Genomic DNA, 21,289 nt, shown 5'->3' on the forward strand with positions numbered 1-21,289 from the left:
ACGTTACCCATGGCAAAATGACTTTAACTATTGTAACTTCAAAACCAATTGATGGCTTTTAAGTTGTGTAACGTTAGCTGCTAGTTAATCTCCACAACATGTTAGCGCACCTAAAGGAACTTAAGATAGCGTTGAATAAAAAAAATTAGCTAACGTTAAATATTGCCGAGAGTTAACGTACTGTTCAGACATGCCATCAGCTTTATTGTTTGCAATATTATGTTATGCATAACATATCTATAAACTAACAGCTTAACAATAACGAACGCTTATCTGATGAGCTAAGTTACAAACGTTTTGATAATGAGAACAATTCTGAAAGGAAGATGTAATATTACATACGACCCTTTAATAATTACCTATTAATTGATTGAATCCTACCATAACGAGGGACAGACCGGTGATCTATGGACCGGAAGCTAGTAATGTTTTGAACAGTTTTTCACCAAATGTTTTGGGAAAAGAAAAAAACAATCGAAACGTTAACTCAACGTTACTCCACATGTATCATAAACGTTTGAATATAATAATAACAAATCAGTTGAGAAAAGTAGACGTTATAGTGCTTTTTATCCAGAAAAACAGCAGCTCCCCCATTCACTTGTATAGGCCAGTCTTGCCAGGTCAAATATGGCGCCCACGTTGAAGTATGATCCAGGACTCAATGCGGCGTCTATTTATATATGTCTATGATGTAACCACCATAGCTTAGCAGCCCAATAGTATCCCTGGAGGTTCGGCATCATAAGGTAAGTACAACAGGGTTAAGTGAAGCCTTGAGCGCCGACTGTTCCAAATACAGTCGTGCTAGTTAATTCTGTTAAAAAGTGAGTCGGAGGAGCACGTTGAATACTCTGGAAGAGGAAAAGACATTTAGGATGGATGTTCATAATAATGGTAGAGCTGTCCATCTGTTAACAGATTATACTATTTTTTATTATAGTCTGAAGGCACGACAGATTGGAGACAATGGCATCTAGAGTTAATGGAAAAGTACCCAGTACTAATGGGAAAAAAAAACCAGAATCTGAATAATTAGGACATTTATTTTTAGAAAATTTAAACATTTTTAGAAAGTGAGGAAAACTTTAGAAATTAGGACATTTTTAGAAAATTAGGACAATTCTTTTCAGAAAATTAAGACATTTTTAGAAAGTGGGGCATTTTTTGAAAATTAGCCCACTCTCAGTGTTTCTTCTTCTGCTCTCTTGTACATCTCTGTGGTGTAGTACGTTCCGCCGTTGTCCTCGACCATCGCGTCTATCTTCTCTAGAAGCTGACTGACTTGAGACGGGTCGTCCACCTCATTGTTGAAGACATGATAACGGCCGTGACACTTCTCAATGATGTCTGGCAGGTCTTTGCTCTTTGAAATGAACTCTTCAATGGTTTGTTTCTTCAGCTTGTCTCCATAAGTGAACAACACCATCGTGTATTTATCGGCGTCTCCACCAAAAGTCTCCTGAATCATTTTCACGGTTTGTCTCTCCTCCTCTGTGAACCGGCCCAGCTGAACAATCACCAGGAAGGCGTGAGGACCAGGAGAGGACATACCGATGCACATTTTGATCCTCCTCCAAACGTCTTCATGGGTTAAACTGGTCCCAAACAGTCCTGGAGTGTCGATCACAGCAACCTTTTGTCCTCCAACCTCTCCTCTTTCTTTCCTGCATTCTGATGTCACAGATATCGCAGAAAGTTCAGAACTCTTCCCCGACCCGGTCTTCCCAATCAGGACAACCCTCCACTCATCAGAACCTGCTGATAAAACAATACACAGTTCTTTACATGAGACAGTGTGAGGACTGATGAAACGCACAAAAACAGAAATCTAGATATTATAAACTGTCTCTGGAGGTCATCCAGGATTCAGAGAACTATAGTTAAGTATGTCTTTCTCGTTTGGAGTCACATTTAAAGAGATCAAGAGCATGTGACTGAAAGTATCTCTTGGTTGCGATGAGGGAATGAGATGCAGGACGTCGTCGGACATGGCCGAATAGGAATCGGGCAGGACGTTGGTGGACACGGCTGACTTCCGGCACGGGCAGGTGTGTGGGAAAAAGTTTTTTTTTTGGTTCAATGGCATCATGTCACGGACCGCAGGTTGTAATTCCACAGTTTGGCCACTACAAAAATTTGCTTCAAATCCCGGCGCTCTTGGGTGCTTGAGCTCAAACCTCATCTTCTTTAGATAGGCAGGAAGGACAACCGGTTCTAGCTGGTCTTTGTAGACATTACCTCTTCATGATGTGGTTATACAAGACAGTTAAAGACATAAACTGGTGACCAAGTAGAGATCTTTACGTTTTTGGTGTTGGACGGTAGCCCCTCAAGGTAAAGTTAACCCAGTATTGCACTGGTGCCATATTGACCTACATTTGGTTGACTTTGACTAAAGTGATTAGATTTGAAGAAATCCTTTAAATCATTAGTTGATGTTTTGTTTCAGAAAAGAAATATATTACCTGTTGATACCATGTCTCTCAGCTGGAACTGATTCAGAGTCAGACTGAAGGCTGGATGGCAGCGTTTTATCAAGCTAATCAGTTGAGCCTCCTCAGATTGATCAACAAACAGGATTGTTGGTCGCTGGCTGACAGATCGCTGATGATGAATAATGTCACAATCAGACGTCCTGAAGCTGGAAAGGCGGGAACCAAAGCAGGAAAGCAAGATCTTCTTATTTTCAAGTTCCTCAAGACATCATATATACAACATGCAGATGGAACGTACACATAAACAGAATATAAAGGCAGTAATAATAATGATAAGTTATCCATCCATTTATCCATTATCTTCCTCTTATGCGGGGTCGGGTCGCGGGGGCAGCAGGCTTAGCAGGAATTCCAGACGTCCCTCTCTCCAGCAACGTTTTCCAGCTCTTCCTGGGGGACCCTGAGGCGTTCCCAGACCAGATATATAATCTCTCCAGCGTGTTCTGGGTCTACCCCAGGGCCTCTTACCAGTTGGACGTGCCCAGAAAACCTCCAAAGGGAGGCGTCCAGGAGGATCCGGATCAGATGTTGAACCACCTCAGCTGGTCCCTTTCGACGCAGAGGAGCAGCGTCTCTACTCCGAACACCCTCTGAATGTCTGAGCTCCTCACCCTATCTCTAAGGCTGAGCCCAGCCACCCTACGGAGGAAGCTCATTTCAACCGTTTGTATCCATGATCTCATTCTTTCGGGGTCTACCCAAAGCTCATGACCGTAGGTGAGGGTTGGAACGCAGATGGAACGGTAAATGGAGAGCTTCGCTTTCCGGCTCAGCTCCCTCTTCACCACAACGGTCCGGTACAGCGCCCGCATAACTGCTGACGCCGCACCATTATACCCTCACTGGTGAACAAGACCCCGAGATACTTGAACTCCCTCACTTGGCGCAGTGACTCACTCCCCACCCGGAAGGCGCAGTCCACAGTCCAGCAGCACCGGCCCAATCGGCCCGGTGGATAATCCGTGCCTGGCCTCGGGGTAGACCCAGAACACTTTGGAGAGATTATATATCTGGTCTGGCCTGGGAACGCCTCAGGATCCCCCAGGAAGAGCTGGAAACGTTGCTGGGAAGAGGAACGTCTGGAATACCCCGCTAAGCCTGCTGCCCCCGCGACCCAGCCCCGGATAAGTGGAAGATAATGGATGGATGATTTAAATTCTCATTAGTATATTTCATCACTATTTCACTGTCTAGTTACTATTGTCATAGTTGATTTAATTGTCTAGTTTATTAATCTAATTATGAACCATCTAATCTCTAGTGAAATGATTGGATAATAACTGCGAGGGGACGATGACATCATCACTTTCTTCCCTCTACTTTGTTTTGCTGACTTACTTCTGCTCTGATCGATTATTAGTACTGTTATTGATTCATTTTCTCACAACAGACTAATAGATTAATAGACTGATGCTTTCACTTCTACTTCAGACAGTTAAACTTGAAAAAACTGTCTTACCTTCACAGACTGCAGCACTCGATGGGAAGCCAAACAGATCCTGATGATGATGATGATGATGATGATGATGATGATGATGATGTTTCCTTTGAAAATGAATGAATCTCTTCTTCCTGACTGCTGTTACATCTTTACATTTCTTATCTCCACGCGGGCGTTGGCTCTGCACAATGTGAGTTTTTGATCATGAGATGTGTGAATGTTGTTATCTTGAGGACTTTTGACCTGTATAAATTGTCTCCATTGTCACACAGACTGCAGTTAAACATTTATTTTTGTGCACTGGGAGGTTTTTAATTGGTTACGTTTTTAAACGATGGTTGGAGACCAGCGTTTCCCGTAAAGGATATATTATATTATCTTACAGTCACTTAGTAGTGACTGTAAGATAATATAATATAAACCTTTACAGGAAATTCGGTTTGTTGCAGCTGCACAAGGAAATAAGTTCAGATAAATAAATAGAGAAAGCAAAAGAAAGAAACAACCTGCTGGCCTCCAGTCTGCAGCTGCAGGGCTGTATGGAGCTCATTTAATGGACCAGGTTTAGTGTAATAGCAGGATGTGTATTTTAGTCAGACTAATGCCCGTTAATACCCAATGTGAATGTATGTTGTACATTGATGTTGAAACAAGAAAAGGAATATAGGCTACCAGTCACAAACGTTTATATGATACATATAGAGCTAATTGTTTGAGTCATGGAGAAGGGGCTCAACCATTAAACGAATACTTCTTCCTACTCCTTTTCGGACGTAACATTTATTTATGTTGATTATTTGTTTATTGGGTAAACGGTGGGTGTACCCGAGGTTATATAGGTAAGTAGGAAGATAGGACCAGCATGCACCTGGGTGGGCTTATGTTTTTTTTTACCAGAACAAGAGTGGCAGTGACATCCATGTTTTCTTTGTGCTTCGTTTTCTGCTTTTTTGGATAATTAAATCATCAGAAACACAAACATTCTGCGTGGACAATGGACTCTTTTGCCTGCGTAAACCACATTACCCATGGTGCATCAGTGGGCCTTTGATTTAAGGTTGATTTTTGCTACAAATGGCCACTAAACCATCACAAATAAACATGTTACAGATTAAAGTCTGAACCACTAGATGTCATGTTGTGTTCATGTTTATATGTATTACAGACTCTGATGGTTCAAACTCACAGATGTTGATTTCTTTTAATGTTGGAGACTGAAAAGTGAGCGGAGTTGTAGAAACACCCGTATATTTAATGTTCAGCAGCAACAGAACTGCCGTCACTGTGCAGGATGTTATAATTAGAGGTTTAGATCACTGACCTGCGACACGCCGCCACTCGTGATGAAGATGAAGATGATGATCTTCATGTTGACACTGCTTCAGTCTGACAGGTTTCTGATGAGTGCTGATCACTATCAGCTGTGCTGCTGAGCTGCAGTGCATGCTGGGATACGGAGGCTTCCTGTGAGGTTTGAGGATTCATGAATCAGCGTTATTTCTGAGCAGGTACAGGAAGTGACATCACATGTTTGAGAAGAAGAAGTGAACCGGCCGGTCCTGCAACAACAAACTGATCTGTGGTCAGAGCGTCGCCGACTCACAGGAAACACAGACGAGTCCATCATACAGATCTTTATGTACGACGACGAGTCCAGATGTGACAGTTTGGAGTTTCAGGCTTTTATTCTGGGAAGATCTTTCCTGACAAGAAAAACAACTACGCACATAACAGGAAATAAACATAATACAAAATACGCACAAATTAATGAAACATTCGCTCGGATTGATAAACTTGGATAATAAAGTTTTAACAACAGTCAGTAAACCTCATCGTCCGGATCTGGTCCCATCGAGAGCTCCAGTCTGAGAAGGTAGGACAGATATTAATAACTATTTAATGTCTGAAGTACAACTGAAACCATCAGTCTATTAATCTATTAGTCTGCTGTGAGGAAGTTAATGAACAATAATATTATATATGATTATCATTGTCACCTTGAATCTTTTTATATTGCTGCTGTAAGACCAGAAAAAAAGATTTCACATTGCCTAAATCCAATTAATGAGTAGGCAATGAAATAAATGTTAATTCTTATAAAACTACTCAAACTTGATTCGATATGCTTTAATATATTCTGAGTATAATTTGAAGGATTTTTTATTTATTTTATGATATATATGTTTCAGGATGACTAATAATTCATTAAATAGATACTCTATTTAGATAAATATATATTTGATTATATTCCAAGTATATTTGAAGTTTTTATTTATTTCTCCTGCTAAAGGCTTTTTAATTTATTTTATGATACGTATTATTTCAGGACTAGTCTAATAAATAATGAAATATAGACAAATATGTGAGTATGTAGATACAGTAAAGAGACAGATTTATCCTTATTATTACTGCCTTTATATTCTGTTTATGTGCACGTTCCATCTGCATGTTGTTAAATTCAAACCTGTACATACGACGTCTGGAGGAACCTGGTCACAAAATAAGAAGATCTTGCTTTTGTGCTTTGGTTCCCGTCTTTCCAGCGTCAGGACTTCTGGTTGTGACATTATTCATCATCATCCATCCGTCAGCCAACAACCAACTGATTAGCCGGATAAAAGCGCTGCCATCCAGCCCTCATTCTGACTCTGAATCAGTTCCAACTGAGAGACATGGTATCAACAGGTAATACACTTCTCTTCTGACATTACTCCTCAACAGAGCTAAAGCATGTTGATCTGTTTTATTTCACCTTCATCTGAAAACAAAAAATATTTTATGATTGATTTAATCTTTATTCAATCAGGCAGCATCACCGAGATTAAGATCTGTTTTCCGAGCGAGGCCTGTACTAGGAAGCAGCACTTAGGGTCAGCGAGGTAACTTCAGGGTTCAGTTTTCAGTCCTACAACGGTGGATCACTTCTTACCGGGGTAGATCACCATGGTAACTGATGCTGAACACCTGACCTGCTCCAGAGCAGGTTATGTTCCAGATAATAGATCAACTCGTATAAAAGCTCCGCCTACTGACCAATCAGAGCTCGGTGATCAGATCGTGTGATAATATTAAACAAATATGACGCAGTTACAGTCATAATCCAGACTAAACACAGTTTAGACTGACAGATGCAGGAAGAACAACTGGCTGTATGCTGTGGATGTTTACCGCTTTGAATTCTGTTTTTATAATGCTCTTTTATCTTGCTCTCAAGTCCGTTTCTATGGCAAGCCATTTTAACATTTAATTACTAGACAGGATATTCATTAGAGATATCTGCAACGTCGTTTTGCCTAGTCAAAACTCTAATTCAAGATATCTCTAATTCTATTTTGACTAAACAAAACTCTAATTTTAGATATCCGTAATTACATTTGGACTTGTACAATTCAAACTACTTTTGCCAGTCATGTGTATTTTCTCATTAAATATATCCACAATTCAGATGTGGATATCCGTAATTCACGTCGCCAACATCCTGCAACATCCTGCCCACCGACATTCTGTCCGATCCTCAGTCGCCTGTGCCTGCCGTTATCCTGCCCAATCCTAAATCGTCCATGCCTGCCGACATCCTGCCCGATCCTCATTCGCCCGTGCCTGCCAGTGACCTTAATTACATTCCCTCATCGCGACCAAGAATTATTGCCAGTCTCAGAGTCACACTCTTGATCTCTTCTAAAATATAACTGCAAATGAGAAAGACATACAGAACTTTAGTTCTCTGAATCCTGGATGACCTTCAGAGACCATTTGTAATGTCTGGATTTCTGTTTTCAGATCACATCAGTCCTTACACTGTCTCATGTAAAGTTCTGTGTATTTCTGTCTGACAGGTTCTAATGAGTGGAGGGTTGTCCTGATTGGGAAGACCGGGTCGGGGAAGAGTTCAGCAGCAAACACCATCTTGGGTCGAGAAGCTTTTGAGTCTGAACTTTCTGCAATATCTGTGACATCTAAATGCAAGAAAGAAAGAGGAGAGGTTGCAGGGCGAAAGGTTGCTGTCATCGACACTCCCGGGCTGTTTGACACCAGTCTAACCAATGAAACCGTGTGGGAGGAGATCGGTAGCTGCATCGGTATGTCCTCTCCTGGTCCTCATGCCTTCCTGGTGATTGTTCAGCTGGGCCGGTTCACAGAGGAGGAGAGACAAACCGTGAAAATGATTCAGGAGACTTTTGGTGAAGACGCCGATAAATACACGATGGTGTTGTTCACTTATGGAGACAAGCTGAAGAAACAAACCATCGAAGCGTTCATTTCCAAGAGCAAAGACCTGCAAGACATCACTGGGAAGTGTCACGGCCGTTATCATGTCTTCAACAACGAGGCGGAAAACTTGTCTCAAGTCAGTCAGCTTCTAGAGAAGATAGACAAGATGATCGAGGACAACGGCGGGTCGTTCTACACCACAGAGATGTACCAGAAAGCAGAGGAAGAAATAAAGAAGGAGAAAGAACGAATCCTGAAAGAGTCGGAGGCTAAGAGGAACAAAGAGCTGGAGGAAATGAAAGCCAAATATGAAGGCGAGAGGCTGAGGATGGAACAAGAAGCTAAGAAACTCAGAGATGATGCTGAAGCAAGAGCTCAGGCTGAGAGACAAAACACTGTACGACCCAAACGCAGATGTGTAATCCTTTGAGCAGCTGAAGCTTTAACAGCAAGAGCAACGGTTTACATAGAAATCTCAAATCTTTGCTGAGCGTAATGAGAGAATAAAGTTGATTCCTTTATTGTTTATTTCATTTCTTGTAGTGGTGTTAAGGCTACTTTAGATAATACCAGGGGTTTGACTCTGTGACACCCCCCCACTCCTACTTATTTTTGTTACTACTAATATTCTTTGTCTTACTTCTGTTTAATAACGCTTTAAGTTTTGGAACTACAGTTCCCAATGAGAGATGTAAACAGGAAGTATAATGTCGCCCTGTTGTTTTGACCCAATTAAAGGAATACTTCACACCTCAAAATGACCATCTGTATATTAATTACTCACCCTGTGTTATCTTGAATCTTTATGAAAACTTTGTTTCTCTCTCAGGCCTCCACGGTGAACGGAGAATCCAAAAACGGACAAAAGTCAAAAATGTATTGAAGTGAATGGGGGCTGTATTTTACAACAGCAAAACTATATCAAAACATCCGCTTACAAACTCTCACACACCTCATGCAGTATAATATATCATATAATCTGTTAACAGATGGACAGCTCTACAATTATTATGAACATCCATCCTAAATTTCTTTACCTCTTCCAGAGTGTTCAACGTGCTCCTCCGACTCACTTTGTAACAGAATGAACAAGCACGATTGTATTTGGAACAGTCGGCGCTCAAGGCTTCACTTAACCCTGTTGTACTTACCTTATGATGCCGAACCTCCAGGGATACTATTGGGCTGCTAAGCTATGGTGGTTACATCATACATATATACATAGACGCCGCATTGACTCCTGCCTGGATCGAATCGTTAAAGTCATTTTGGCATGTTTATTTATTTTTGCATTTATTTTTAATTTTGACATTTATTTTTAATTTATTTATTTCTGCAGGATTCTCCCTTCGCATTTCACCCCTTATTTAGTTCCCCAAACTTTATTTCTGTATTCTTTTCTTTATACATTTCTTTATGCATTTCTGCCTCATTATGAAAAATAAATATAAAATAAATACAAAATAAATGAATAAATAAAAAATGAATGCAAAAAATTAAGAAATCTATTTTTAAATTAATAAAAATAAATAAATTAAAGGGAACATTAAACAAACGAGTAAATAAATAAGGGAATTAATACAAATAAATAAAATGAAAACAGAAATAATAATTTATGTCACATTTTATCAATTAATGGCTACATATATTTTTAATATTATTTTTGCTACATTTGATGACATATTTATTTATTTAGTCATGTATTTATTTTTGATTTTGGCAGGCTCTGTCCTCCATATGGTTGGTGTGTTTAGTTGCATCTGTTTACTTCATTATTGTATCCTATGAAGCACTTTGTAAACATTGTTTTTAGTAAAGTGCTATAGTCCTGGGTGACCCCGAGGCAAACTCTTTTTTTCAGACATATTTTCAGACATTTTTCAGACTTTTTTTTTTTTTTTACCTTTTCAGACATTGTTTAGACTTTTTCTCCCTACATTTTTCAAACTTTTTTTTTTTTTTTCAGACATTTTTCAAACTTTTTTTTTTTTCCAGACATTTTTCAGACGTTTTTTTTAATGGACATTTTTTCATACTTTTTTTTCCCAACATTTTTCAAACTTTTTTTTTCAGACTTTTTTGCCCAACATTTTTCAAAAATGTCCGTAAAAGAAAAGTCTGAAAAAAAAGTTGGAAAAATGTTGGAAAAAAAAGTCTAAACAATGTCTGAAAAAAGTAAAAAATAAAAAAATTCTGAAAAATGTCTGAAAACATTTTTGAAAAATGTTGGAAAAAAAAGTTGGAAAAAAGTTGGAAAAAAGTCCAAACAATATCTGAAAAACATAAAAAATAAATAAAAAAAAAAAGTCTGAAAAACGTCTGAAAACAATGCCTAAAAAAAAAGTTTGAAAAATGTTGGGAAAAAAGGGCTTAACAATGTCTGAAAAAGGTAAAAAAAAAAAAAAAAAAAAAAAAAAAATCTGAAAAATGTCTGAAACAAATATTTGCAAAATGTTGGAAAAAAAAGTCTAAACAATGTCCAAAGGGAGGCGTCCAGGAGGATCCGGATCAGATGTTGAACCACCTCAGCTGGTCCCTTTCGACGCAGAGGAGCAGCGTCTCTACTCCGAACACCCTCTGAATGTCTGAGCTCCTCACCCTATCTCTAAGGCTGAGCCCAGCCACCCTACGGAGGAAGCTCATTTCAACCGTTTGTATCCATGATCTCATTCTTTTGGGGTCTACCCAAAGCTCATGACCGTAGGTGAGGGTTGGAACGTAGATGGAACGGTAAATGGAGAGCTTCGCTTTCCGGCTCAGCTCCCTCTTCACCACAACGGTCCGGTACAGCGCCCGCATAACTGCTGACGCCGCACCATTATACCCTCACTGGTGAACAAGACCCCGAGATACTTGAACTCCCTCACTTGGCGCAGTGACTCACTCCCCACCCGGAAGGCGCAGTCCACAGTCCAGCAGCACCGGCCCAATCGGCCCGGTGGATAATCCGTGCCTGGCCTCGGGGTAGACCCAGAACACTTTGGAGAGATTATATATCTGGTCTGGCCTGGGAACGCCTCAGGGTCCCCCAGGAAGAGCTGGAAACGTTGCTGGGAAGAGGAACGTCTGGAATACCCCACTAAGCCTGCTGCCCCCGCGACCCAGCCCCGGATAAGTGGAAGATAATGGATGGATGATTTAAATTCTCATTAGTATATTTCATCACTATTTCACTGTCTAGTTACTATTGTCATAGTTGATTTAATTGTCTAGTTTATTAATCTAATTATGAACCATCTAATCTCTAGTGAAATGATTGGATAATAACTGCGAGGGGACGATGACATCACTTTCTTCCCTCTACTTTGTTTTGCTGACTTACTTCTGCTCTGATCGATTATTAGTACTGTTATTGATTCATTTTCTCACAACAGACTAATAGATTAATAGACTGATGCTTTCACTTCTACTTCAGACAGTTAAACTTGAGTAAACTCTGTCTTACCTTCACAGACTGCAGCACTCGATGGGAAGCCCAACAGATCCTGATGATGATGATGATGATGATGATGATGTTTCCTTTGAAAATGAATGAATCTCTTCTTCCTGACTGCTGTTACATCTTTACATTTCTTATCTCCACGCGGGCGTTGGCTCTGCACAATGTGAGTTTTTGATCATGAGATGTGTGAATGTTGTTATCTTGAGGACTTTTGACCTGTATAAATTGTCTCCATTGTCACACAGACTGCAGTTAAACATTTATTTTTGTGCACTGGGAGGTTTTTAATTGGTTACGTTTTTAAACGATGGTTGGAGACCAGCGTTTCCCATAAAGGCATATATTATATTATCTTACAGTCACTTAGCGGTGACTGTAAGATAAGATAATATAAACCTTTACGGGAAATTGGGTTTGTTGCAGCTGCACTAGGAAATAAGTTCAGATAAATAGATAGAGAAAGCAAAAGAAAGAAATAACCTGCTGGCCTCCAGTCTGCAGCTGCAGGGCTGTATGGAGCTCATTTAATGGACCAGGTTTAGTGTAATAGCAGGATGTGTATTTTAGTCAGAATAATGCCCGTTAATACCCAATGTGAATGTATGTTGTACATTGATGTTGAAACAAGAAAAGGAATATAGGCTACCAGTCACAAACGTTTATATGATACATATTGAGCTAATTGTTTGAGTCATGGAGAAGGGGCTGAACCATTAAACGTATACTTCTTCCTACTCCTTTTCGGACGTAACATTTATTTATGTTGATTATTTGTTTACTGGGTAAATGGTGGGTGTACCGGCGGTTATATAGGTAAGTAGGAAGATAGGACCAGCATGCACCTGGGTGGGCTTATGTTTTTTTTTTACCAGAACAAGAGCGGCAGTGACATCCATGTTTTCTATATGCTTCGTTTTCTGCTTTTTTGGATAATTAAATCATCAGAAACACAAACATTCTGCGTGGACAAGGGACTCTTTTGCCAGCGTAAACCCCAATACCCATGATGCATCAGTGGCCCTTTGAGTTAAGGTTGATTTTTGCTACAAATGGCCACTAAATCATAAAAAATAAACATGTTACAGATTAAAGTCTGAACCACTAGATGTCATGTTGTGTTCAGGTTTATATGTATTACAGACTCTGAAGGTTCAAACTCACAGAGGTTGATTTCTTTTAATGATGGAGAGTGAAAAGTGAGCAGGGTTGTAGAAACACCCGTATATTTAATGTTCAGCAGCAACAGAACTGCCGTCACTGTGCAGGATGTTATAATTAGAGGTTTAGATCAATGACCTGCGACACGCCGTCACTCGTGATGAAGATGAAGATGATGATCTTCATGTTGAGACTGCTTCAGTCTGACAGGTTTCTGATGAGACAGCTGTGCTGCTGAGCTGCAGTGCATGCTGGGAAACAGAGGCTTCCTGTGAGGTTTGTAGATTCATGACTCAGCGTTATTTCTGAGCAGGTACAGGAAGTGACATCACATGTGTGAGAAGAAGAAGTGAACCGGCCGGTCCTGCAACAACAAACTGATCTGTGGTCAGAGCGTCGCCGCCTCACAGGAGAAACAGACGAGTCCATCATACAGATCTTTATGTACGACGACGAGTCCAGATGTGACAGTTTGGAGTTTCAGGCTTTTATTCTGGGAAGATCTTTCCTGACAAGAAAAACAACTACGCACATAACAGGAAATAAACATAATACAAAATACGCACAAATTAATGAAACATTCGCTCGGATTGATAAACTTGGATAATAAAGAATAGAGGATTAATAAAAAACAACATAAACAGATAAATAAAACGTACACATGGATTGAATGAACTCGTTCGGCAGATTGTTTGGTTAGTGCACAAAAATAAATATTTAACTGCAGTCAGTGTGACGATGACTGCTGTTGTACAGGTCAGGTCAAAAGTCCTCAAGATCATAAAGTTATGCAGTATGTAGACATATAATATTACCATATCTCATGATTGAAAACTCCAATTGTGCAGAGTCAACGCCCACATGGAGATAAGAGACGTGAAGTTTTAACAACAGTCAGTAAACCTCATCGTCCGGATCTGGTCCCATCGAGAGCTCCAGTCTGAGAAGGTAGGACAGATATTAATAACTATTTAATGTCTGAAGTACAACTGAAACCATCAGTCTATTAATCTATTAGTCTGCTGTGAGGAAGTTAATGAACAATAATATTATATATGATTATCAGTCACCTTGAATCTTTTTATATTGCTGCTGTAAGACCAGAAAAAAAGATTTCACACTGCCTAAATCCAATTAATGAGTAGGCAATGAAATAAATGTTAATTCTTATAAAACTACTCAAACTTGATTCGATATGCTTTAATATATTCTGAGTATAATTTGAAGGATTTTTAATTTATTTTATGATATATATGTTTCAGGATGACTAATAATTCATTAAATAGATACTCTATTTAGATAAATATATATTTGATTATATTCCAAGTATATTTGAAGTTTTTATTTATTTCTCCTGCTAAAGGCTTTTTTATTTATTTTATGATACGTATTATTTCAGGACGAGTCTAATAAATAATGAAATATAGACAAATATGTGAGTATGTAGATACAGTAAAGAGACAGATTTATCCTTATTATTACTGCCTTTATATTCTGTTTATGTGCACGTTCCATCTGCATGTTGTTAAATTCAAACCTGTACATACGACGTCTGGAGGAACCTGGTCACAAAATAAGAAGATCTTGCTTTTGTGCTTTGGTTCCCGTCTTTCCAGCGTCAGGACTTCTGGTTGTGACATTATTCATCATCATCCATCCGTCAGCCAACAATCAACTGATTAGCCGGATAAAAGCGCTGCCATCCAGCCCTCATTCTGACTCTGAATCAGTTCCAACTGAGAGACATGGTATCAACAGGTAATACACTTCTCTTCTGACATGTCTCCTCAACGGAGCTAAAGCATGTTGATCTGTTTTATTTCACCTTCATCTGAAAACAAAAACATTTCTATGTTTAATTTAATCTTTATTCAATCAGGCAGCCTCACTGAGATTAAGATCTGTTTTCCGAGCGAGGCCTGTACTAGGAAGCAGCACTTAGGGTCAGCGAGGTAACTTCAGGGTTCAGTTTTCAGTCCTACAACGGTGGATCACTTCTTACCGGGGTAGATCACCATGGTAACTGATGCTGAACACCTGACCTGCTCCAGAGCAGGTTATGTTCCAGATAATAGATCAACTCGTATAAAAGCTCCGCCTACTGACCAATCAGAGCTCGGTGATCAGATCGTGTGATAATATTAAACAAATATGACGCAGTTACAGTCATGATCCAGACTAAACACAGTTTAGACTGACAGATGCAGGAAGAATAACTGGCTGTATGCTGTGGATGTTTACCGCTTTGAATTCTGTTTTTATAATGCTCTTTTATCTTGCTCTCAAGTCCGTTTCTATGGCAAGCCATTTTAACATTTAATAGCTAGACAGGATATTCATTAGAGATATCTGCAACGTCGTTTTGCCTAGTCAAAACTCTAATTCAAGATATCTCTAATTCTATTTTGACTAAACAAAACTCTAATTTTAGATATCTGTAATTACATTTGGACTTGTACAATTCAAACTACTTTTGCCAGTCATGTGTATTTTCTCATTAAATATATCCACAATTCAGATGTGGATATCCGTAATTCACGTCGCCAACATCCTGCAACATCCTGCCCACCGACATTCTGTCCGATCCTCAGTCGCCTGTGCCTGCCGTTATCCTGCCCAATCCTAAATCGTCCATGCCTGCCGACATCCTGCCCGATCCTCAGTCGCCCGTGCCTGCCAGTGACCTTAATTACATTCCCTCATCGCGACCAAGAATTATTGCCAGTCTCAGAGTCACACTCTTGATCTCTTCTAAAATATAACTGCAAATGAGAAAGACATACAGAACTTTAGTTCTCTGAATCCTGGATGACCTTCAGAGACCATTTGTAATGTCTGGATTTCTGTTTTCAGATCACATCAGTCCTTACACTGTCTCATGTAAAGTTCTGTGTATTTCTGTCTGACAGGTTCTAATGAGTGGAGGGTTGTCCTGATTGGGAAGACCGGGTCGGGGAAGAGTTCAGCAGCAAACACCATCTTGGGTCGAGAAGCTTTTGAGTCTGAACTTTCTGCAATATCTGTGACATCTAAATGCAAGAAAGAAAGAGGAGAGGTTGCAGGGCGAAAGGTTGCTGTCATCGACACTCCCGGGCTGTTTGACACCAGTTTAACCAATGAAACCGTGTGGGAGGAGATCGGTAGCTGCATCGGTATGTCCTCTCCTGGTCCTCATGCCTTCCTGGTGATTGTTCAGCTGGGCCGGTTCACAGAGGAGGAGAGACAAACCGTGAAAATGATTCAGGAGACTTTTGGTGAAGACGCCGATAAATACACGATGGTGTTGTTCACTTATGGAGACAAGCTGAAGAAACAAACCATCGAAGCGTTCATTTCCAAGAGCAAAGACCTGCAAGACATCACTGGGAAGTGTCACGGCCGTTATCATGTCTTCAACAACGAGGCGGAAAACTTGTCTCAAGTCAGTCAGCTTCTAGAGAAGATAGACAAGATGATCGAGGACAACGGCGGGTCGTTCTACACCACAGAGATGTACCAGAAAGCAGAGGAAGAAATAAAGAAGGAGAAAGAACGAATCCTGAAAGAGTCGGAGGCTAAGAGGAACAAAGAGCTGGAGGAAATGAAAGCCAAATATGAAGGCGAGAGGCTGAGGATGGAACAAGAAGCTAAGAAACTCAGAGATGATGCTGAAGCAAGAGCTCAGGCTGAGAGACAAAACACTGTACGACCCAAACGCAGATGTGTAATCCTTTGAGCAGCTGAAGCTTTAACAGCAAGAGCAACGGTTTACATAGAAATCTCAAATCTTTGCTGAACGTAATGAGAGAATAAAGTTGATTCCTTTATTGTTTATTTCATTTCTTGTAGTGGTGTTAAGGCTACTTTAGATAATACCAGGGGTTTGACACTGTGGCACCCCCCCACTCCTACTTATTTTTGTTACTACTATTATTCTTTGTCTTACTTCTGTGAATGAAATAATAATTATTTGATCATTATTATTTACTTTTGATAGCCATTTTGATGTCTTTTGAGCGTATGTACCAATGTGATTTGGTGAACTGTTATTATTAACATATATTGATAATTTATTTATATTAATTTTATTAATATTGATCATTATCTTTAATATTTTCTAATAACTAGACCAGCTCCTATCTGCGTCCCCAACATTATATTATATTATACATGGACCTCTCTACAAGTATTAACCTTAAAGAAGGAAAATAAACCAAAGCCATACTTGACAAACGTGAGTTTTAACAATTCCTTCTGATAAATTAATTATTTTCACGTCAGTAATTCAGTTCATGTAAGCCTATAGCAGCGATTATAGCTCAACTATCCAGATTCTAAGTAACTGGAGACAAAACTTTATTTTGTCTACTCCTCGTAGATCATAAACCCTTTAATATAATAACGACTTGTTGAAATCAGTTGAGAAATGTAGATGTTATAGTGCTTTTTATCCAGAACGGCAGCTCCCTTTTCACTTGTAAAGGGTCATAGGCAAGTCTTCGCCCTGTCCAATATGGTGCCCACGTTGGCGTTTCGCCACAGCGGGCTGAAGCGTCCAATGTGGCGCCTATGTATATAAGTCTATGGGTTACATGAGGTAGGTTTGTTGGGAGCCCTCCCAGCATGCACTGGGGCAATACATTCATGGACAGTTGTGTAATTATCTGTGTTCCTGCTTTGTTTGTTCCACAACGTTTCCACATTTTTATCCCTGTTAAACATTATAATACCAGTGAATGTGATGTTGGAGCATGATGGGTGAGATTCTCCCCAGTGGACATGAAATAAACCTTTAGTTGAAGTTATTTTATTGATTATTAAAACCGTTTACAGCATCAGGATGTTTCTTCAACTGCTCTCCACCACAACCCTCCGTCACTATGGTAACAGCAGACAAACAACAGCATCACACAACAGATTAATTCAGCTGGTATATCAATTTAATGCTGCTTCACTTTAATACACTTAGACACACTTTTATACAGATACATGTACACACATTGAATACATAAATACAAATAATCCTGACGTCATGCTTTAAAATATCCCCTATACCAGTTTATTATTATTATTAAGAGCATCATTTTTATATATATAATATATTTGTCATAATCCAAGTGAAAGGTTAATTAAACCGTTTATAAATACAAGTGTATGTTTTATTGATAAATTTAGATTATTTGTGTGTATTTTGCATAATCTGAGTGTACTCCAAAAACACATGTTTTATTAATCCGAGCATACAGTTTATGAATTCATGAATATTTTTTTATTAATCATGCATACTTTTCATTAACTGAGCACATGGTTTATTAATACATGTGTAAATTGTATTAATCATGTATATGTTTTTTTATGTAATGTTCATTTACGAGCCTACTTGTTATTAATCTCTGCATATTTTTTAAATTGTGCATAATTTTTTATAATCCAAGCTTTTGGTTGTTTGATTTGATTTTGCATTTCATTAAACTGTGCATATTGTTTTATAATCATTTATAATGACTTTTCTTTTCAGTCATAAATATTATTTATATACTGACATTTTTTTCTTTTACTTTTTTGGCATTTTTTACTAATTGTGTGTATTTTTTATAATTCGTTGTCCGTTTTATTATTTATAAACAACCAGTGTAGTGGATTAAGCGTATGTTTATATATATATATTTCATGCATTCATTATGTTTATTTCCTGTCATATTTGTTTATTTATTGTAATTATTAAAAGCCTGTAACCTGTGGATTATCTAAAGCAGTCTTAACACTACAGTACATGAAATAAATCATAAAGGATTGAACATTATTTTCTTATTACGCTCAGCAATTATTAGAGATTTTGTATCTTGCTGTTAAACCAGATAGCTTCAGCTGCTCAGCTGATTACACAGCCTGGAAGCATTAGGTTGTTGAAGACGTGATAACGGCCGTAACTCTTCTCAATGATGTCTGGCAGGTCTTTGCTCTTTGAAATGAACTCTTCAATGGTTCATTTCTTCAGCTTGTCTCCATAAGTGAACAACACCATCGTGTAGTTATCTGCGTCTTCACCAAAAGTCTCCTGAATCATTTTCACGGTTTGTCTCTCCTCCTCTGTGAACCTGCCCAGCTGAACAATCACCAGGAAGGCATGAGGACCAGGAGAGGACATACCGATGCACATCATGATCCTCCTCCACACGTCTTCATTCTTTAAACTGGTGTCAAACAGTCCTGGAGTGTCGATCACAGCAACCTTTTGTCCTCCAACCTCAGTAGTATAGGACTGGTGGCTTTGCGCGTGCATGTGAAATGCGCGTGCACGTGAGCATGCGCGTGTGCGCGCGTGCGCGCGCGCGCGTGTGTGTGTGGGGATACAGGTGAACCCTTGGTGACCCTGGTGTCCTTTTTGTAACCCTAGGGCTGATGTTAATTATTGGTAGTTGTCCAAAGGTGTCTGCTGTAAGGTGTTATCAGTTGCTCCACAACAAAAAAAGAAAGACCCCATCCTGTGGATCCTGATGCAGATAAAAAATACAGTTGTATCCCAATATGTGTCTTTTATTACAGTATCATTAAAAGTTCAAACAAACCCCTGGTCCCTGTGACCAAATGTTTTTGCTTTTTGGTGTTTCCACAGAAGACCCATACTGTTGATCCTGAGTCAGATAAAAAAAAAGTAGGTTGTATCCAAGATGTTATCAGTTGCTCAGTAAACAAAAGAAGACCCCCTCCTGTTGATACTGGTTCAGTGAACAAAACACAGTTGTATCCCTATATGTGAACTCCGTTGTATCCAAGAGGTGTCTTTTTTATTACAGTATCATTAAAAGTTCAAACAAAGCCTAGTGTGCTGTGGTCAAAATGTTTATGGCTTTTGATGCTGTGGTGGTTGGTACTGTTTGCAGGCTATAGCAGCATGGATCCTGTAACCATATGTTTGTTTGTGAGAGGGTGTATGGATTAGCGTTGTTCGTAGTCGATATTAACATGTATCCAGGACAAATGGTGTGAGAAGGGAAGTATGTCATCTCCTTCATGTCATCTCCTAAAATTCTTTATGAGATGTATCTGTGAGAGGGGGTGGGGTATGGGGTGGTATTGTTTGTAATAGATATCAGCATGTATCCAGGGACAAATGGGGTGGATGTGAGCGGGATGGGGGTCATCTCTTGTATGCCATCTCCTAAAATTCTTTAGGAGATGTATCTGTGCTGTAATGATTTGTTAACATTTTAAATTGGTAGATGTGTGTTAGTACACCACTAATTTTGCTTGTAGTCATCTCCCAAAAAAAAAAAGCGGTGCAATGTCGGTAGAGTTACAATATAGTGGGTTTTTAAAAAAAAAAAAAAAAATGTATGTAGTGTGAATGGGGCAACCTCAAGGCCTGTCAACCATGCGTATTCATGAGATGTCACTAGTTCCATCTTTTACCTACACTTTGTGTATATAGTCAGCATTCAGCTGAGGTCGTGTTTACCAAACTTCACAACTTTTGAAGAGGACGCTTTTCCTAACGCCACTCTTGCATTTTGCACATTAGGTACAGTGTTCTTTTCTTTGGATGCTTCATTTTTGGCGTCTGTGAACATAGAGCTGATGTGACTTGCCAAAAAGCCCCAGTTTTGTCTCATCTGTCCAAAAGACATTCTCCAAGAAGCTTTGTGGCTTGTCAATATGCATTTTGGCATATTCCAGTCTCACTTTTTTATGATTTGGTGTCCTCCGGGGTTGTCTGCCATTAAGTCCACTTTGGCTCAAACAGGAGAAAATGGCTCATGGACTACTACTAAAACACTATGAATACTATAGAACTAACTAGCATTGTTAGAAAAATAATTATTAATGGGACAAATTTCTTGGGTATTTTAGCGTGCGATCAACTGCCTAAACACATCAGGCTGCTTGGAGATGGTCTTATAGCTTTTACCTTTAACATGCTTGTCTATAATTTTCTTTCTAATCTCCTGAGACAACTCTCTCCTTAGCTTTCTGTGGTCCATGTTCAGTGTGGTACACACCATGATACCAATGTTTAATGTGTCCCTATGGTCAAATTATTTTCAATCTTTTCTAGGGGTACCATCATTTTTGTCCAGGCCAGCTTCATTAGTTTGTTTTTTTAAATGATTCTGAACCAAAATTCAAAAACATTAGCTGATTTTCATTAGTTCATTTTCAATACATTTTTATTTATTATTACTTTTTTGTCAGTTTCAAGTTATTTCAGTGACCATTGTTTTTTTTTATTCTTTCTTTAACGGAAGGGTACCAACAATTTTGACTATGTGTGTAGATACACACACACACACACACACACACACACACACACATACAGTATATACATATGTCTATATCCACACCCGCTTACATATAGATATCCACTTAGACACAGCCAATGTTTAATGTGCCCCTATGGTCAAATTATTTTCAATCTTTTCTAGGGGTACCATCATTTTTGTCCAGGCCAGCTTCATTAGTTTGTTTTTTTAAATGATTCTGAACCAAAATTCAAAAACATTAGCTGATTTTCATTAGTTCATTTTCAATAAATTTTTATTATTACTTTTTGTCAGTTTC

The 21,289-nt window shown here is 39.1% G+C and overlaps 3 protein-coding genes and 1 pseudogene across 3 annotated transcripts in view; 2 read left to right on the plus strand and 2 right to left on the minus strand.

Moving 5' to 3' along the window:
* Positions 1–1,060: 1,060 nt before the first annotated feature.
* The window catches only part of LOC141773598 (GTPase IMAP family member 8-like), a 32,268-nt pseudogene continuing 12,039 nt past the window's right edge, over positions 1,061–21,289 (minus strand).
* LOC141774499 (GTPase IMAP family member 9-like) lies at positions 5,744–8,909 on the plus strand. Its single transcript, XM_074647209.1, has 3 exons — positions 5,744–5,812; positions 6,483–6,624; positions 7,776–8,909. The coding sequence occupies exons 2-3, from the start codon at positions 6,612–6,614 to the stop codon at positions 8,579–8,581; spliced, it is 819 nt and encodes a 272-aa protein (XP_074503310.1). The 5' UTR covers positions 5,744–5,812; positions 6,483–6,611; the 3' UTR covers positions 8,582–8,909.
* On the plus strand, positions 13,599–16,686 carry LOC141774500 (GTPase IMAP family member 9-like). The gene is made up of 3 exons (XM_074647210.1): positions 13,599–13,699; positions 14,368–14,509; positions 15,661–16,686. Exons 2-3 carry the CDS (start codon positions 14,497–14,499, stop codon positions 16,464–16,466), a joined length of 819 nt encoding a protein of 272 aa, XP_074503311.1. The 5' UTR covers positions 13,599–13,699; positions 14,368–14,496; the 3' UTR covers positions 16,467–16,686.
* LOC141774498 (GTPase IMAP family member 7-like) overlaps positions 17,663–21,289 on the minus strand; it is a 31,645-nt gene continuing 28,018 nt past the window's right edge. The window contains exon 4 of the transcript XR_012595361.1: positions 17,663–18,015. The gene's annotated coding sequence lies outside the window, so the exon portion shown is untranslated. The remainder of the gene's footprint in view (positions 18,016–21,289) is intronic.

The sequence above is a fragment of the Sebastes fasciatus genome, chromosome 9, assembly GCF_043250625.1.
Source record: "Sebastes fasciatus isolate fSebFas1 chromosome 9, fSebFas1.pri, whole genome shotgun sequence".
Lineage (NCBI taxonomy): Eukaryota > Metazoa > Chordata > Actinopteri > Perciformes > Sebastidae > Sebastes > Sebastes fasciatus.